The following is a 19498-nucleotide window of genomic DNA, read 5'->3' on the forward strand; positions in this document are numbered from 1 at the left end:
CTCATCGCTCTACAGCGAACCCTGCTGGCCAGGCACGCAGTGAGCTCAGAGCCCAGTTAGGTCAGAAGCTCACTGACACCCGCTCTCGAGTTTCTGAGTGAAAAAGGAAGCTGGCTTGGTCGTGGGATCGGAGGACGGCCACTGTATCTTCAGGTCTCCTGAGCCATGTGGGGAATTGCTGCGGTGAGGAGAAAAGCGATTTGGCATTCCAAATTGGGAAAAAATGGGGGGAAAAAATTAGAATTGGACACACTAAACTATAAAAAAAAAAAAAAAAAAATTGGGAGCAAAGCAACAATTTAAACATTTCCTGTCCTATTTCTTTCAGACATGAGTAAGCGATGGTGCACCCTGGAAGGTGGGTTTCTAAGTTATTATGAAAATGACAAGACCGCAACACCCAATGGAAGAATCGATATCAGTGAAGTTGTCTGCCTAGCTGTGGATAAGACTGAATACATAATGGGAGTTGGGTAAGTATTAATCATTATAAATCATTAAACCAATCAAACCATTTAATTCATGAAGGCTGCAGGACATCCTTATTTTGCTTGAAGACATTACCATTCTATACGTTATTACCCATTGTTTGATGACATATTCCAGTTTAGAAGGACAGAAAAACTATATGAGAAGCCTATATACAGACCCTGAAAGTCAAATTTTTTAGTTGTTGATATTCCAGGAGAATTGGGAAAAGCAGACAGGAAATTAATCCGTAAAGTACTTCCTAAAGGTTGACGGGTCCTTTGAGGGTGCGGTGCATGATGGAATAAACAACACAACGCATTTAACACAAGTCTAATGCAGCAATGCATCTTGTTCTTCTATTCTTATTTTCCAACGTGTGCTCGTGAAACACACACGCTATTTACAAATATCTACAAATAATAACAATCCTCTTTGTTGACAATCCCCAGTCCAGCCGAGCTTTCTAGAGTGGTAACGCGTTCACTCACTGATGGTTTGTTTTGTCACTCGCTCTCTGTGATGTCCCCGTCTTTCTCAACCTATATAGGGGCTGGTCCTTTTACAGTTATGCAGCGTAATTACAAGAGTAGACAATCGACTTCGGGATAACATCTTTTTAATTTGAAATGAAGTACATTGGAGAAAAAAAACAAGAATAAGTAAAATTCTACGGTGCAAATACAGATTAGCTGAGTGCTGCCGACTTCTAGAGACAGACACTGTTGACCGTGACACAGTTGATTTTGTATTAACAATGTACACAATCAGCTTTTTATTTTCTTTTTGTTAGTTTTACACTTAAATATTGCATTACCATAGCTAATATTAGATTCAATGTCAGACCTTTCAACACTTGTTTAAAATTACATATTAGTTACGTGAGCCATCCAAAGTATAGTTTGGTTTCATTCCATGTATATGATAAATCAAAGTTATGGTGATTATCTTGAACAAGATATTGCAGAGATAATTACAATGCAAGATAGAGTTTGTTGTAAACACAACACAATGTTGAGTAACATCTTTATAATATGATAAAATGCTGACTGAGAGCAACAACAGGTTTGAGTAATTTTAATTTTTAATATTGATAAAACATGCACACAACAAATTTGTATAGACAACGTTCTTGCCCCAGTAAGCAAAACCAGATTGTTCTGCATAATGTATTTTTTTATTTTTTTTATTAATGACTTTGTAGAAAATGCATCACGAAAGTGTTTGATATCTGTCCATCCACACTCGGCAATTCAGCCCTTCATTTCTTTACTACCCCAGGCCTTCCATAACTGAGATGATAACACACTTGTTCGACATATTAGAATCTACACCAGAATTAGAGTTCTGTTAAAACAATTACATGATCCCACCTTCATCACTGCAGTCTCAGATATTGACTTGTTTTGGAAATCTGCTCCGGCAAAATCTAATGGTACAATATCCTGCATTTCCACCTGTGACCTAACATTTTTTGATTTGTACTATAATTAGTGGGTTGACCCACATATCTGTTGGTCGCATAGCTCAAGACCTAATTCTGAAATGTGAGATTTTAGCTCTTTACACTTGTAAAACTAAAAGAAAGTTTTGGCTGATACCTACACCATATGTTTAGTTTCCCTTCCTGCTTGCCTTTTCACGTTGGCACATTGCTCCCTCCTTTTTTCTATTTTCAGTGTTCTTATTGTTGTGGTAACATAGAAGTCAAAACCAAGTTTACTTTTATATTTCCAGTGTTCTGGAAACTCTTGTCAATCTATCAATACATCTCACTGTGACCTGTGTTCGAAGATGGCAGGGATATTTAGGTCAGGTGTCTGACAAAAAACCTCATGCTTTGGGATTTTTATTTGATGCAACTGTATTCCGTTTTTGGGAAAAGTTTGAAGAAAAATGAAAAGCCAAAACGTCAAATCCTGCTATCTCAGACACTGTTTGAAGTAGTGACTTCCTATTTGTTTAAACGGTAGATGTAAATGTGTTGGCCTTGACATTGACCTGTGGATATACAGTGCCTTGCATAAGTACTCACCCCCCTTGGACTTTTCCACATTTTGTAAAATCTACATATTTTTCAAAATTATTTACAAATAAAAAACTGAAAAGTCTTGATTGCATAAGTATTCACCCCCTTTGCTGTGACACCCCTAAATAAGCTCTGGTGCAACCAATTGCCTTCAGAAGTCACATAATTAATTGAATGGAGTCCACCTGTGTGCAATTAAAGTGTCACATGATCTCAGATCTCAGAAAGAATATGGCACAACCGCGACTCTGCCTAGAGAAGGCCGTCCACCAAAACTCAGTGACCAGGTAAGGAGGGCATTAGTCAGAGAAGCAAACAAGAGGCCAATGGTAACTCTGAAGGAGCTGGAGAGATCCACAGCTGAGATGGGAGAAACCGTCCATGGGACAACTATAACCCGGACGCTCCACAAAGCTGGGCTTTAAGGAAGAGTGGTGAGAATAAAGCCATTGCTGAAAAAAACCCATATCAAATCCTGTTTGGATTTTGCCAAAAGGCATGTGGGAGACACAGCAAATATGTGGAAAAAGGTTCTCTGGTCTGATGAGACCAAAATTGAACTTTTTGGCCTTAGCGCAAAACGCTATGTGTGGCGCAAAGCCAACACTGCTCATCACCCTGAGAACACCATCCCCACGGTGAAGCATGGTGGTGGCAGCATCATGTTATGGGGATTCTTTTCATTGGCAGGGACTGGGAAACTGGTTAGGATTGAGGGCAAGATGAATGGAGCCAAATACAGGGAAATTCTAGAGGAAAACCTGTTTCAGTCTGCAAGAGACCTGGGACTGGGGCGGAGGTTCACCTTCCAGCAGGACAATGACCCTAAACACATAGCCAAAGCTACACTGGAGTGGTTTAAAAACAAGAACCTGAATGTCTTAGAAAGGCCCAGTCAAAGCCCTGACCTCAATCCGATTGAGAATCTGTGGCAAGACTTGAAAATTGCTGTTCACCAACGGTCCCCATCCAACTTGACAGAGCTTGAGCAATTTTGCCAAGAAGAATGGGCAAAAATTGTAGGATCCAGATGTGCAAAACTGGTAGAGACTTACCCAAAAAGACTCACAGCTGTAATTGCTGCCAAAGATGCTTCTACCAAGTATTGACTCAGGGGGGTGAATACTTATGCAACCAACAAATGTATTTTTTGTGTTAAGTATGTTGTGTAAATCAAATGGTAAAAATCCTAATTAAATCCATTTTAATTCCAGGTTGTAACACTACAAAATGTGGAAAAGTCCAAGGGGGGTGAATACTTATGCAAGGCACTGTATTCTTTATATTTAGCACACCGCAGAATTCTGTGTTTTTTTGTTTTGTTTTGTTTTGTTTTTTTTCTCAGATAAGTTTAATTATTGGTGGAACTTGCCAGTAACTTTTAATTACACACGTTTCTTTACTGGTGTCAAGTGAAAATGATTGATTTCACTGCCACAATATTTTGTCCTCTGGGTCATATCAATGATACAAATACTTTACTTCATTTATACAAATATTACATAGATACAGTATGTCATACTCCTTGCATAAAGGCCCATGGAGGTTTTTTTGTATTCACAGAAACTCCCATTTTTTGTTTCATGTGCCTTGACATTTGAATTAGTGTCATTCTGTATTTGGAATAGCTACTGGTGTATGGTGCTATGGTAATTGGGGTGTGGCATGTATTTCACCACTGACACATCTGCTTGCTTTACTGGGTGGCTCAGAGGAGAAGACCCAGGTCAGAGCTGTTCTCAAACCTAAACCTAAGCCAGGGTATGGGATAAGAACCACTCATTGTTATGGGAATCACTAGAGCACCTGGCAGCATTAGAGCAGTTTGTGAATCGTTTCACTGGTGCTCCTTCAAGTGCTTGTGTATGCTTTAACACAACAAGTTGCCCTGTGTGTGCTGAGGGATTAAACATAAGCATTCCCTGTGGGAGTTATTTTAACAAGCTGTTCTGCTCATGCCATTAGGCTACGGCCAGAGAATTCAGACATTTTACCCTTTCAGATGCAATTCTGTGGGAAAGCCTTCATGTATACCTATGTTTTTGCATACCGATACAAATACAGTCAGAATACCTTGTTATCTGTATTTAGAATCCTTTGTATAAAATTGTTTTTAATTGTGCTTACTTTTTTGTGTTTTTTGCTGTTTTAAGCTCTAAGAAATGTACCACCATTCTAATTAATTCCATTGTGAATCCAGCATTTTTTTCATCCATGCTATGAGCATATGAGTTGGTTGCTGAAGCATAGAGAAGAAAAAGTCATTCATCATATTTAGTTAGACTATACTATACAATGAATGAATGCATATATGTACTGTATAGGACTGTCCCTATAGAGGCGTTAAGAGAAAACAAAAAAACTATGCCTCAGGCCTGTTGATATTGTCGGTTTTATTGCTTATTTTCCCTCTTGCTTTAGGGCTATCTTTACCTTTGAGATATATCTGCTGTCTGAGCGTGCCTTCCTGTTCGGAACCCAGACCACAGGATCTCAGAGCGACTGGGCACAGGCAATCGCAAAGGTAATAACACTAATGAAATGCCCAAGGAAAACATCAGGCCTTCAAATAAAAAACAAACTTAACACAGAGAGCCATTGGTACAAAGATAACCTTTGTGTTCAGTAGATAAATTATTATCATGTCACTGTAAAACTACCTTGATATGATAAAAGGGTTAAACTGAGGTCTAAAAAAGACCCAGGTTCATGAGTATCAAATACAGTTTATACAATGATTTTATTGTATAGCGCAAAAGCTAACTAGTAAAACTGTTGTTGCATTTTTACAGTATTTCAGAATTGGTTAATTCATGACATAGTACCCTAAAATATTATTATTTGGTATTAGTATATATCTCTGTGATTTTAATCCTGGTAATAGTTTTTCATTCAATATAGTTATGTGTTTCGTATGTTTGTTGCTTTTTAGCATTTCATCCCCTCAGCGGTTGAAAACCTGTCAGAGAAAGATTATGAATTGATTGGACGACTCTACTACAAGGAAGGCCGTAATCTATATCACTGGGGAGTTGGGTGGTTTGCTTTAGACAAATCCTGCCTATATTTCTGTGATGAGCTAGACAGAGCAGAGGTGGAATCATTGCAGTTAAAAAGACTTCAAGAACTCAGTAAGGTTTCCTTTTTTTCTTTTGTTTTGGCATCAGTGCCATGGCCTGGAACGTTAGGCAGTATTGTTAACATTTTAATGAATTACAAAATTTTATTCTGTGGATAAAAAAAATAGAAAATCATTGCAGTATTTAATTAGTTTAGGGTTCATATATTTTCATTTTATTTGCTGACTTAAATGAAGGTATGCTTGAGTTGCATGAAGCCACTAAAATAAATATGCAGTAGCCTCAACGCATTCATTTGTTTCGCATTTAAATATTTGACATCCATTTGGGGCAAAAGTGATTTAATAGTGTGGTACCTTGAACAAGAATTAGGTTGTGTAAGACAGAAACTAATTGGAATAATCTCTCAGCCCTGTTGAAGACCAGGCAAATCATATACAGTGTAGTTATTTTTCCCCCATTATTTATTTATTTATTTTTTTTACGATAAAAGCTGAGTATTGGCAAATCTCACTGGTAAATATCGACATTTACCAAGTAAAGTGGTAAATGCCAGAAATAAACATGATAATGCTTTACTTCAGAAATGTACTGGTAAATCTCAAGAGTAACCAAGTGCCTTTACCAATATGTTTTCAGTAAATGTCCGAAGGCAATATAATTCTTCATAATTCTGGACATTTACCACCTTACTTGGTAAATGTTGACAGTTACCTGTAAAACTAAGATTTACCAGATTCTAACTTTTACCGTAATTAATATAAAGTGTATATATATATATATATATATATATATATATATATATATATATATATATATATATATATATATATATTGTTTTTCATGCACAGGAAGCATGCTTGACCTATTGTGTGACTTTTTTTTTTTTCAATTTACATGTTTTTTCATGTCCAGAATACAGTGTTGAATTAACGATGGTGTCTGATTTACACTTAATAAGGCAACACTTGAAATAGTGTAGTACAGCTTTCAAATATAACAAATGTCTATGTTTTACCTGCAAGACACACAGATACTAACTATGCGTATTCTTCATGTGTATTTTGCCCTCGGTATTATCCTTTCAAAGACACTTGCATCACAGTTTTCTAGGAAGATAACCCACATGCTTTGCTGTATTCAGTAATATTCTATCTTTTGTAACTGGTCAAAACTCTATAGAGTCCAATTTGCTATCATAATCCTTTTTTCAACTTGAAAGGTTTAAATGTATGACCAGCCCCCTGTGCTTGAACCAGTTTTTCTTTCAGCCTACCTATTTTCTCTTAATCTCTGACCGCACGTTAGCCATCAATCTCTACAGCAGAACAGCGTAAATGCTTTTGATAATCAATCACAACCCCTGAAGCATCCGCATTTTCAACTACACCTTCTCATTTTTTATGTGGTCTGAATGTTATTATAAACATTCTAGATGTACCAGTAAACAATGTGGTTTTCTTTTTAATACTGCTTTGTATTGTTATGTTTGTTAGATGGAAGTGTTTAAAATAAATGCCACTTGTTATGCAAGTGTGTCTGGCAGACAGTCCTTTAAAGCGCCTTCACCTTCATTGTTTTTTTTGTTTGTTCACAGCTGTTAGCACACAACTTGAAGGTGGTGAAAGGATTGACGTTTTGTTACTGGTTGAAAGTGGAAGGTAAATGTAACAGTTAGTCTTGCTGTTTAACAAACACATTTAAAGTATCAAATGATTTTGTAAAAGCCAACAGGATATATGTATGTTACATTCAGTCAGGATTCGGTATATCACCGATACAAATAACCGTTTATCAAAGAAAGAAATGAACAGTCATTTCGGTCTTTGAGCAAATTATTTTGCTCAAATTGCAACATGGAACATACCAAACAAGCAAAGCACGAATCAGAAAAGAACAGACAGCTTCTTCGGTCTTTGAGTAAAGCGATATAATCAAATTGCAAAATGTGCTTTGAGCAAATGCACAGTTCCATAACAGATTTTGAAGATGCTGCTCAATCTGCGAATAGCAATTAATTCTGGGGTGTTAAAAATGGGCATCAAGTGAAATACAAACTTTAATAAAAAATGTTTTATTGAATGAATATGAAATCAGTATTCTATTCATGAGCCACAGATTAACTGATTGAGACCATGGCCTCATTTGCAAGGGGGTTGTGGTAATCGATTTAGGAGGATAGTGACCTCAAACATTAAACTTCAAGCGAGTTTGAAATAACGTTTGTAATATTCTCACCTTGTTGTTTTACAAAGTACAGTTTTAGGAGGAAGAAACTAACAAAATTGAAAATTGATTGTTTTATTCATATTATAAGACAGAAAACAGGTTTTACAGACCCCGATAAGCACCAGACAGTGCTGCGGCGCCTGTGGAATAAAGACGGAGACTGCTTTTTGACAACAAGAAGATCTTCTTAAATGTGTTTATTTAGATGATGACAACTTTGGTAAATGGACATTTTCAAAAGAAACCATATTGAGAGCTCCACTGGGCTACCGAGCCTCATTTAAAAACACTGTTTTGAATGTTTAGATAATAACAGTCAGTTATTATCTAAAGTAGTTCAAATCATTTCGATACATATAAAGGAACCATAATGAGAGCGCATTTAAAAAAAAAAAAATCACTTTTGTAGGAGTGGGTATTGGAACTGAGGATATGTATTGCAATACAATATCCTTTTTGTAGCGAGGTGACCAGAACTGAACACAATATTCTAGGTGAGGTCTTACTAATGCATTGTAAAGTTTTAACATTACTTCCCTTGATTTAAATTCAACACTTATCGCAATATATCCAAGCATCTTGTTGGCCTTTTTTATAGCTTCCCCACATTGTCTAGATGAAGACATTTCTGAGTCAACATAAACTCCTAGGTCTTTTTCATAGTTCCCTTCTTCAATTTCAGTATCTCCCATATGATATTTATAATGCATATTTTTATTGCCTGCATGCAATACTTTACACTTTTCTCTATTAAATGTCATTTGCCATGTGTCTGCCCAGTTCTGAATGCTGTCTAGATCATTTTGAATGACCTTTGCTGCTGCAACAGTGTTTTCCACTCCTCCTATTTTTGTGTCGTCTGCAAATTTAACAAGTTTGCTTACTATACCAGAATCTAAATCATTAATGTAGATTAACAATAGAAGAGGACCTAATACTGATCCCTGTGGTACACCACTGGTTACCTTGCTCCATTTTGAGGTTTCTCCTCTAATCAGTACTTTCTGTTTTCAACATGTTAACACTCCCTAATCCATGTACATGCATTTCCTTGAATCCCTACTGCATTTGAGAATTAATCTTTTATGCAGGACTTTGTCAAAAGCTTTCTGGAAATCTAAATAAACCAGTCCCTTTAACACTTCTGCCTCTGTTATGCTGAAGTTATTTAAAATTAGGATAGGAACAGGTCGACGTGGGGCATGCTGTCCGTGTCCTCCTTTGTAAAAACCTGTGAAAAGTAATAATTTAATATATTTTCTATTTTTTTTTCTTCATCTATGATTTTGCCATTTGTGTCTCTTAGACATTTAACCTCCTCTTTGAATGTTCTCTTGCTGTTATAATATTGGAAAAACATTTTGGAATTGGTTTTAGCCCCCTTAGCAATATTGCTTTTTATCTCTCTCTTGGCCTTTCTAACTTCCTGTTTGACTTGTGTTTGCAGTTCCAAGTACTCTTTCTGTGTACTTTGTTTTTGGTCCCTTTTAAACGCTCTGTAAAGTGCCTTTTTTCACTGAATATTTTTTTTAATTGATCTATTAAACCATTTTGGCCATTTTGTTTTAGATTTAGATTTGTCTACTTTTGGGATGTAATTGTTTTGCGCATCTAGTACTATATTTTTTTAAAAAACAGCCATCCTTTTTCTGTGGATGTTCTCTCTATTTTACTCCAATCTACTTCTGTTAGTCTCTGTTTCATACCTTCACAGTTTGCTTTTCTAAAATTGTAAACCTTAGCTTTAGTCATTACTTTTGGGGTTTTAAAAAATACTTCAAATGAGACCATGTTGTGGTCTGAGTTTGACAATGGCTCTCTGACCTCTGTTTTAGTTATTCTGTCTTCATTATTTGAAAAGACTAAATCAAGGCATGCCTCCCCTCTAGTCGGTGCCTTGACAGATTGCGTTAGGAAGCAGTCATTTGTCATTTCCACCATTTCAATTTTGTCCATCATGATCCCCACCGGGTTGTAACAACCGGACTTTTAAGACACAAGCCAAAACTAACTGATTTCAAAAAACAGATAATTAATGATTGACAGCGAATAATGACTGATTGACAGCGAATAATGGGACCAAAAGTTCGTGGGTAAGAGTGTTTTAATCTCCAGTAACCTTTTTACAGTGGCAAAAAACTGTAGAACAGTACAATGTCAATACAAAGGAAGCCAAATATACCTTAAACACTGCTCTAAGAAACCTCATAGCACAATAGAATGCATAGTATACACACTGATATAAATATTTTGGAAGTGAAACAGCAAGTAATATGGCAAAGACCACTCAAAATGACCCTGTTAACCCTGGATATTTCTGGTAAGAACGGTACACAAAACAGTTTGAAACACAATCAAAAAGTATTAACAAAAAAAAAACCCAGTCCATGTAAATTAATGCAGTTACAAAGTTCCTTATTGCAGAAAAAAAAAGACGACAAACAAGACAAAGTCAATCCAAAAAACAAAATCAATTGTGCTTCAAGACAAAACAAACTTGCAAAAAACATATTCCAAAGAAAAATAAAGTATCAAAAGAAACGCCCATAATACTATAAAAAAAAACAAATGTAATCCAGCATTGTCCAGCACAAAAAGGAAAAGTCTACCAGACCGTCTCACCCCTTCCTGCCGTGTGTCCGAGGACCCACTGCGCGTTGTTCCTGGGTTGCAAATCGATCTCCGTTTTCTTCAGTTTCAAATCATCCATATATATAAAAAACGAACAGCATTCGAGCTTTATTTGTGACAGTTAGCTCAGTACTACTTCAGAAAAAATGTTACATCGTTTCTAGATAAGCTTAAATAATTTAAAAAGCAAAAAAGAAACTGCAACAAACTCTCTAGCAGTTTCCTGCTTCCTGCTTCCTGCTTCCTGCTTCCTGCTTCCTGCTTCCTGCAAACACAGCTCAGCTCTCCTATCAGGCCACACCCCCATTGCCCACAATACTCTCTTTTTATCAATGAAACCCAGCTGGCTTTAATTAAAACAATTACCGCAACTGGCATAATAGAAGAGCCTTCACATAGGAAAAATAAATACAATGAACCCTGATAAATCCCCTTCAAGCCTGGACACAACTAAGCCAAACGGGAGATAAGTTAATAAATAAGGCAGAGAAGAACAATTTATTTTAACCTGGCCAGGTTTAATCCATTCTAATTAAAGAACAGATAATGATGTATTTTTAACATCATTTATGTGGCGGTCGCCACCGGGTTCTCCCATTTTATACAGGGGAAGTTGAAATCCCCCATTAGTATGGCTTCTCCTTTTCTACACGCATTTCGAATGTCATTGTACAACAGATTATTTTGCTCAGCGTCTGAATTTGGTGGTCTGTAGCATGCTCCTATTATTATGCCCTTTGAATTTTTGTCCATTATTCTGACCCATATTGATTCTGCATTGTTTTCTTTGTCCTGATTTAACACCTGGGCTTCGAGACTATTTCTTATGTATAGCGCTACTCCTCCGCCTCTTCTGTCCTGCCTGTCTTTCCTATATAGTGTGTACCCACTAATATTATATTCGTCTCCATCACTCTCAGACAACCAAGTTTCTGTAACACCTATCATATCATAGTTACTTGTTCGTGCAGTAGCTTCAAGTTCTAACATTTTGTTTCAGAGACTTCTAGCATTAAGATAAATACATTTAATAATTGTCTTACCTGAGTTGTTGCCCTTGTTTTGATGTGTCTCCCTTCTGTTTTTTTTTGTTTTCTCCCCCCTTCCTTTCTAGTTTAAATGCTTCTGGACCTCCTCAAGGATCCTTTCTCCGAGTAGATTGGTTCCCTTTCTGTTTAAGTGCAGTCCGTCCCACCTATATAGATAGTCCTTGTTGTAGAATGTGCTCCAATGTTCAAGAAAGGTGAAGCCTTCCTGTATGCACCACGATTTCAGCCATGCATTTTGATTTTGTATTTCCAGCTGTCCATATGGCCCTTTGTAAGGTGCCGGCAGTATCCCAGAAAATACCACAGTTTTGGTCTTGTCTTTTAATTTCCTTCCTAGCTCTCTGGATTTGTTTTGCAGGGTTCTTGGTCTGTCTCTTCCAATGTTGTTTGTACCGATGTGGACGACTACTACCGGGTCGTCTCCTGTTTGTTCTAGAAGCCTGTCCACGTTCTCAGTGATGTGCTTGACAGAGGCTCCTGGAAGGCAGCACACTGTTGTAGTAAGGGGGTCCAAACTGCGAACTGAACTTGCTGTGTTTCTCAATATGGAGTCCCCAACGATCATGACCTCCCTTCTTTTTGCTGCCTGGTCAGCACTGTTTATAGGGTCCTGGATGTTGTTTTTTTCATTCTCTTGATGTTGGTTTTGGTCATCTAAATGTTGAAGTGGCTCAAATTTGTTGGATATCTGGATTTCTGGTTGTTGTGTTTGACGAAGTTTCTTTTTTTCCCTGCTTCTGCCTATCTGAACCCAGCTGTTTCGACTCTCTTCCATCTCCCTGGTGGCTTTCAGTCTGCTAGGGGTGCAGACTTCCATGAATTGTGGTTGTGTCAGCTCCTCAAGCTCCTGTTGCTGTCTCATTTCCTCCAGCTCCTTTTCTTGCAGACTTACTCGTTGGAGCAAGTCCTGGATCGTGAGGCACTTTACACAAACTTGGTTGAGCTCTGTTGGGTTTACTCAGATTTCCCACATCATGCAGTTGTCACAGATTACTGGCTTGAAGACCTTTTTTTTTTTTTTTGGAAGTTTAGTGTAGCTTCTGCAGCTGTCAACCTGCTTTCAAACTGCTTCTAACTGAGCTGTACTTGTCCACGATTGTACTTCTCCCACGATGTCGCTTCCACACACTGTCGCTGGGAAGACTCTGCCTTTTGTTTGTTTGTGTTTGTGCTGCGGGCTCCGCCCCTCCCCCGTGTGTCAGAACGCCGCGGAATTTGAATCAGCTGCTCCGAGTTTCAGCTTGTTATCAGAAAAATACACGCAGCTGTAAGGCTTTAAGCTGCAATGTTTTATGATTAAAGCAACTCCAGATTTAATTTAAAGATGTAATTCCTCCTTTCTGCTTCTAACTGCGTTGTACACTTGTCCATGACTGTACTTCTCCCACGATGTCGCTTCCACACGCTGATTATTTTTTGTTGGATCCTCTGAAGTATGTGTATGTGCTCCCAATTTGAAAAATAAAAAAACAGTTCTGGTTTGAAAGCTATTTTAAATTTTTATTATAAATTAATCTATTTATTTTCATTTTATGTTAAACATGTTTTTCAAAAGTTTATCCTATGATTGTGGCTATAAACACAGGTTTAAAGCTGCTTTATATATCGGTCAGTGCAGAAACCCGGGTTTGGAATAAACGACTGACCTTGCTTTTAAGATTTAATTTATATTACAAAAGCATAAATAAGTGCTACACATTTATTTAAAATAAAAAAAATAAAAAATACTGGTTAGTAATGTTGTAAACGATTTATTTATTTATCTGCTTTGCTTGTTTTTTTCTCACAACTTAGTTTCATCTGATGAGATCAAATGCGGTAGGTCCTGGGGGAAAAAAAGATACATTGTCCAGAACTGTCAGCAGATAGTCTTTAAAAGTAAATGTAAAAACAATTAAAACTGCACTGATACAGTTCTTAAATTGGTGATGAATAAAAAATAACTGAGCGTTTGTGTAATTCGTTATTTTATTGGATGCAGAGCTCCAGAAAAGACGGGGGAGAGGAGGATGTGATAAACTATACAGGGCATCATGGTGCTAGAGATGACCTCATAATCAAAAGGAATAGAAAAAAAACATGCATGATAAAAATAACCAAACCACCAAAGGCAACATTTACCCACTAGATGCTTTCAAAACAAGCCCAATTTGGCTGGAAAACCGCCAATCTGGCAGCACAGCATGCATGTTACCTCAAGTTCAATGTACAAATAATTTGTACAATTAGATTTAGAAAAATCTATATTTTAATTGGCATTCCGGTACTTCAAGATGTTCGACTACACCACCATATGTAAGGTTGGTGGTACCGCCAGCATATTTTACTTCAGCCTTGCATAAACAACATATGCAATGTTTGATGCTGTGCAGCCATCATTTTTAGATTTTCCTTTTTATTAGGAAATTATTCCACACATGTGACTTTGCTTTGCAGAATTTGAGCAGCTCAAAATCTCAGTGTTCTTCTGCCATATATTCTTTTGTGTTCGCATTGCTCGCATTACGAGTTCTCGCGGGAATTATTTTCCGGTGGATGTTTCTCTGAATCAGTTAAACCAAAAATACTGGTATTATTGCGCACCCCTAGTTTTTTGCAGGGCTTGCTGCTGTGGCATTTAGAATTGCACTGATTGCCCGTACGCACACAGAAGCACTTCTTTGTTTGGTCAGACTTGTTGCACTTGCAAGAAATGAAGCCTTGCCTCTTTAAGCTCTGTTCAGGAACTGCGCATTTGCTCAAAGCACATTTCGCAATTGACTCTGAGTGTAACATAAATATTTTTTTTACAAAGTAAATATACAGTACATGCATTACCATTACGCTACCGATAAACCCTTTCATGGTATAGACTAAATAAATTAGTTGTAATAAAGTTCTTGAAATCTCCCACAAGCACCTTCTCAGTACTCTGTCTCCTTTTCAGTAACCAATTGCTGCTTTTCCTATGACATGTTGTTAATGTCTCTGCATTTGTACATGACATCTCTCATAAGTGCACAACTGAAATATGCACTGAAGGCACTGTGATTGCTAGCAGGTGATGGTAATATATATTAGTTAGATTTTTTTCTTAACATGCTTAATGGAAGTACAATATGTGTTTTTATTTTATTTATATAGTTCCCATTCATCACTTAACTATTTGACCTTTTGTTTGGCTGATTTTTATCAAATTTCTGCTTCACAGAACATTGTACATCCATGGCAATACTAAGTTGGATTTCATGGTCTGGTATTCTGCAATCCAAAAGGCAGCAGGTACAAACAGCAATGCATTGCCAGACCAGCAACTCAGCAAAAATGACATTCCTATCATCGTGGAGAGCTGCATAGCATTTGTTACTCAGTACGGTGAGTATTTTCAGAAAAGTTTCAAAGAGCCCATTAAAAAATGTAAAAGGATATCTAGTTATTACTGTAGGAAATGGTCAGAACTGCCACTCTCCACTCCTTAGGATTTTAATGACTCTTCTTGTCATTTAAGGTCTGTGCTACGAAGGTATTTATCAGAAGAATGGGAACCCAGCACTGGTTGCGCAGCTTCTAGAGCGATTTAGGAAGGATGCAAGGAATGTGAAACTAAGAGCTGGTCAACATCAACTGGAGGATGTAACTGATGTTCTGAAGTGTTTCCTTTTCAAGATATACGATGCTCTGCTCACTAAAGAGCTTTATCCATACTGGATATCTGTATTAGGTATTCTCATTTATGTTACTAAAATCTAAGATCTATAATATGTAATTATTCACTAGCCCAATGACCCAATTTTAAATACTATAACCTACTGTTTTTTGTTTTTTTTTTACTTTATAAATGATTCCAGTCTTTACGCATATTCTGAAACTGTTGAAACTTGAGCTTAACAATTCTTTGTGGAAAAGTGTTTTTGTTTGCCACTGTAAAGTACCAACCTTCATTAGAAAGTTGTGGTAAATCTAGTTAACCTGCTCTATAACTGCAACAGGGTATTAAACAAACAAACAACAAAAAGACAATGCTAAACTTGAGTACAACTACTTCAAATCTATAGTTACAATTTCCTGAAAAAAATAAATAAAATGCGGTATAAAAAAGGTAGAACGCAATGAAAAAAATCCAATTGAGCCTGTTGTTTTTTTTGTTTTGACGTGAATTTACAACAAACTTCTATGATCGTGTTATTTCATGCATCAAAGGAATTGCACTATAAATTAAATGTGCATTGCATTAAAAGCTTGTTAATAACAACTTTGTACGATTTTAAAATAATACAGAAACGTATACAACACATATGTAACAGGATCATTTGTTTTCCTAGCTGTTATCTATCTCTGAGAATGGTTAAATGTAATTATTTGTTAAATGTTTCCATTAATATTCCCTCTCAACACAAAATGTATTTGTTAATGTGCTGTGCAGAAGCTGCCAATAGACCATCACTACCTCTAATACCATTGAAGTTTCTTTTTGAACTACGCACTATTAATATGTGTTTTATGCGTTGCCCTTTCTCACTCAGCAACGCCACTATTAGTATCTATATCTTCACTGTCAAGTTAAAAAAGGCTGTAACCACTATAACGAGTATAAGAGAAGTACCATTCTTAGAATTAAATCCTGCTTTATTGATTGAACTACACAGCGAGTTTGGCGTGCTTCTGAGATTTCAGTGGTTTTATCATCTACATTCTAATTTATATTCATAAATGTACAGTATAAAAAGATGAACCTGTTTTCAGACTATTTAGCGAAGTCTGTTGTGAAATTGCTAATAATATACTTTTGACAGTGTGGCGGAGTGTCCCGCCCCTATTTATTATTATTTGTATTTTTGTTTGCGGCGCGGGTAAAAGCGCCGCGTCTTTTATTGTTATATTTAAAAACCTCGTGAGGATGCATGGCTGATCAGCTACTGATTATTTAACTAGCTGACAGTCATGCATCCTTACCAAACGCGTGCAGACTCTGGCCGGGGGATAATAAGATAATTACCAACTAGTTAAATCCCTCGGCCAGAGTATATAAACGAGCAGCACTCTGCACTCGGTGTGTGGAGTGTTCGAGAGTGGAGAACGGGAGAGAGAGAGGAAGAAAACAATTGCTAAAACGTGCTGGAGTATCCAGCACGAAACTTACTTGTTTGTTTATTCGTTCGGCCCTCGTGCCCTTTTGTTTGGTGTTTTGTTAAATCTTTTGTTTTTGTTTTGTTTATTAAATACGCTGAGTGCACCAGCACTCAGCTTCAACCGCCCATCCACTGTTTTGGTTTGAGTTACTTCCTGGTCCGTGACGTCATCCACATCACCACTGCGAGCCAGACTGCCACAGACAGTCATGAGGAAACACTGATGCAGCTCTGTGCCGTTCCCCTTAGAATTTGACACATTTTGACCCATGGGACAATTTTAATTGAACCAAACTGGCACCGGCCTACTCCCTCCAAGTGTTCCTCGATTGGAGCGCACATTTCCAAAATCTAGAAAAAGTGATTATGATTCTTTAAATAATCTGTGAAGTTAGTTAGAAACCATTATGTGTACTGCTTAGTGGGAAAGTACTAAGAAAATATATTAAGCCTACTATAACTTCTAAAAAAAAAAAAAAAAAAAAAAAAAAAAAAGATATTGACAGTAACAGTGGCAGTCCTATTACATTTCCTTCGGTATAACAATGAAATACAACTGGTTTGGGGTCTTTGTCTCTATAAAGGCAACTCGGCAATCCAAAAAAAAAAAAAAAGGCGGCCTTTAGCATTTTAATGGTTTTCTTATTTCTGCTGTGATATATTTCTTCATTTTTGAAGACTAATTTTCAGTCTTTTTGTGTTAGATCTAGAAAACAAGAAAGGCCGAATTGAAAAGTACACAACCTTTATCAGATCCTTGCCTCGAGTCAACAGGACAACTCTGTCAGCTTTGATAGGACACTTGTACAGGTAAAATGGATAACTAACACCTTTTCTTTTTTTTTTTTCTTCTTTTTTTTTGTGTTGAATGTGGGAATTGTCTGTTTGTAGTGACCTTGTTAATTTTTAATTGATTTGATTGTATTATGTAAACCTTATTAATTGCCTAATGTTCGTTTAACACCAGTTTTTGTAACATTATCAGTTATACTTTACTTTTAACAAAATTAGTATAAATAATAATACAGAACAGCAAGCGTTTAGCCTCTGAGCAATAACAAAAGCTCTCTTATTCTCAGAATGTTAGACACGTGGTCCCAGCAATGAGACAATTGTCAAGGTATACCTTTTAATGAAATTGTTTTTTTTATACACTCGTGTAAGCACATCTATTTTTTAAATAAACACACTTCTACACACTTTACCCCACTGCTCCTGTAAACAAGTACATTCTGTATCGCATGTAATTCCAGGATTTTGAACTCATTCAACGCTTAGTTTTATTTTTATTTATGTAAATACATATTTTAAAATGTAGGGACAGACCCAAGCTGGGACCCAGTTAACGGGTCTGTTGTGACTGTTATTTTTCCTAAACTGCACAGTGTGCCATTTTGAGTTGAGTTGTTTACTGCTTCACAGGCCTGCAGCGCTGAATGTATTAAAGGACACAGTGTACATGTCCATAGAAAACTATCTATAGATAAATGATAACTGCAAGAGACTGAAACGTCTTCACAAGCGTGAACATTTCTTGGAAAACAGTTACTATGCATATTTGTTTGCAGGAATTAGAGGGGTTTACTGCCTCATTAAAAACTTTCATGTAGTTCGTACAGTAATACTGTGTTGTATGTTTTTTGTGCATGGATTATTTTTACAGCAAGAATAAGAAATTATACAGTGTTAGAAATTTAAAGTCCTCATGATTTAACGTGGCTGGGGCTAATATGGGTCATTCGACAAAGAAGTACAAAGTTGAGGTTCCAAAAAAGGGAAAACTAACAAATTATTGTTTTCAGTGTAACTGCTAAAATTAATTTATTGACATTATGGTCTACCCTTCCTACTAAATATTGGTGCTCTGTGACCGATTCATTTTCCTTTTTCCATCCTGGCTGTTTGTCACAAATGATTGGAACCAAGTAGTCTGAATTGACCTGACCTATAATCCAAACCACACTATCATAGTTAATGGCAACTTGATATCAACTTTAGAAATCAAACTTTGATATCATATTCTACAATAAGTGTGTAAAACAAAAAAGCTTGTTTATTATTGTCATATCATGTTATGTTTAATTTATAAGCTACATTTAAAGTAATGTTTTAGTAATACAAAATTCACAAACATGTCGTCATACACTTATATTTTTAATTTTATTTGATTTATGTTGTGCATAGAATGATGCATATCAGTATTTTTAGTACATTATTAATGATTATCAGTAATCAGCAAATGCTTTTATGAATAGAGCCTAAGTGACTTAAAAATACTTTTTTATACAAATTATTTCCACACTAGAATATCTGATTTAAATTTTTCCTTTTATTTCTTTATCCAGGGTGCAGAAATGTTCAAATATGAATCAGATGTGTACACACAATTTAGCTTTGGTATTTTCATCCTGTTTATTCCAAACTGAAGGACAAACTAGCCAAGAAGTCACTGTCATTGAAGACCTTATAAACAATTATGCAGAATTGTTTGATGTGAGTAAACATTTGAGATTACTTATGTTTTATCGTCCGTATTCAATTACTTTTGTTGCATGGCACATCAATTTTAACGCACACTATTTTGACCCTTTTCATAAATATGTATAAGCAGTGATAAAACTGAAATATTCTTCCAAAGGCAAAAGTATTCCTGAATTGAACTGCATGGTTGAACAAAGCTATAATTGTTTGCCTCAAGCAATAAACATATTTTGTTTGTTCTAAATGCAGTTAATTATAAGCAAAGGACTTTTCTAGTATATCATGGATATCTAGTGCGTTGGACGTATTTATTTTTAAGCCAATTTATATTTTTTGTTTCTAATAGAACAGGGAAAAAAAGTCGAAAGATGTTTATTTTGTTACAGGTCTGTAGACTTGTGTCATACCCTATATTGCAGTAAA

At 36.4% G+C, this 19498-nt stretch overlaps 1 protein-coding gene across 1 annotated transcript in view; it reads left to right on the plus strand.

The window, feature by feature from the left end:
- Window positions 1-19498, plus strand: part of arap2 (ArfGAP with RhoGAP domain, ankyrin repeat and PH domain 2) — a 130989-nt gene that overhangs the window by 65557 nt on the left and 45934 nt on the right. Inside the window, exons 16-23 of the mRNA XM_034013433.3 lie at window positions 329-473; window positions 4919-5021; window positions 5430-5628; window positions 7175-7238; window positions 14677-14840; window positions 14974-15186; window positions 17299-17404; window positions 18940-19087. Of these exons, the coding sequence (XP_033869324.3) occupies window positions 329-473; window positions 4919-5021; window positions 5430-5628; window positions 7175-7238; window positions 14677-14840; window positions 14974-15186; window positions 17299-17404; window positions 18940-19087 (1142 nt within the window). The remainder of the gene's footprint in view (window positions 1-328; window positions 474-4918; window positions 5022-5429; window positions 5629-7174; window positions 7239-14676; window positions 14841-14973; window positions 15187-17298; window positions 17405-18939; window positions 19088-19498) is intronic.

This window comes from Acipenser ruthenus, chromosome 2 (genome assembly GCF_902713425.1).
Source record: "Acipenser ruthenus chromosome 2, fAciRut3.2 maternal haplotype, whole genome shotgun sequence".
Taxonomy (NCBI): domain Eukaryota; kingdom Metazoa; phylum Chordata; class Actinopteri; order Acipenseriformes; family Acipenseridae; genus Acipenser; species Acipenser ruthenus.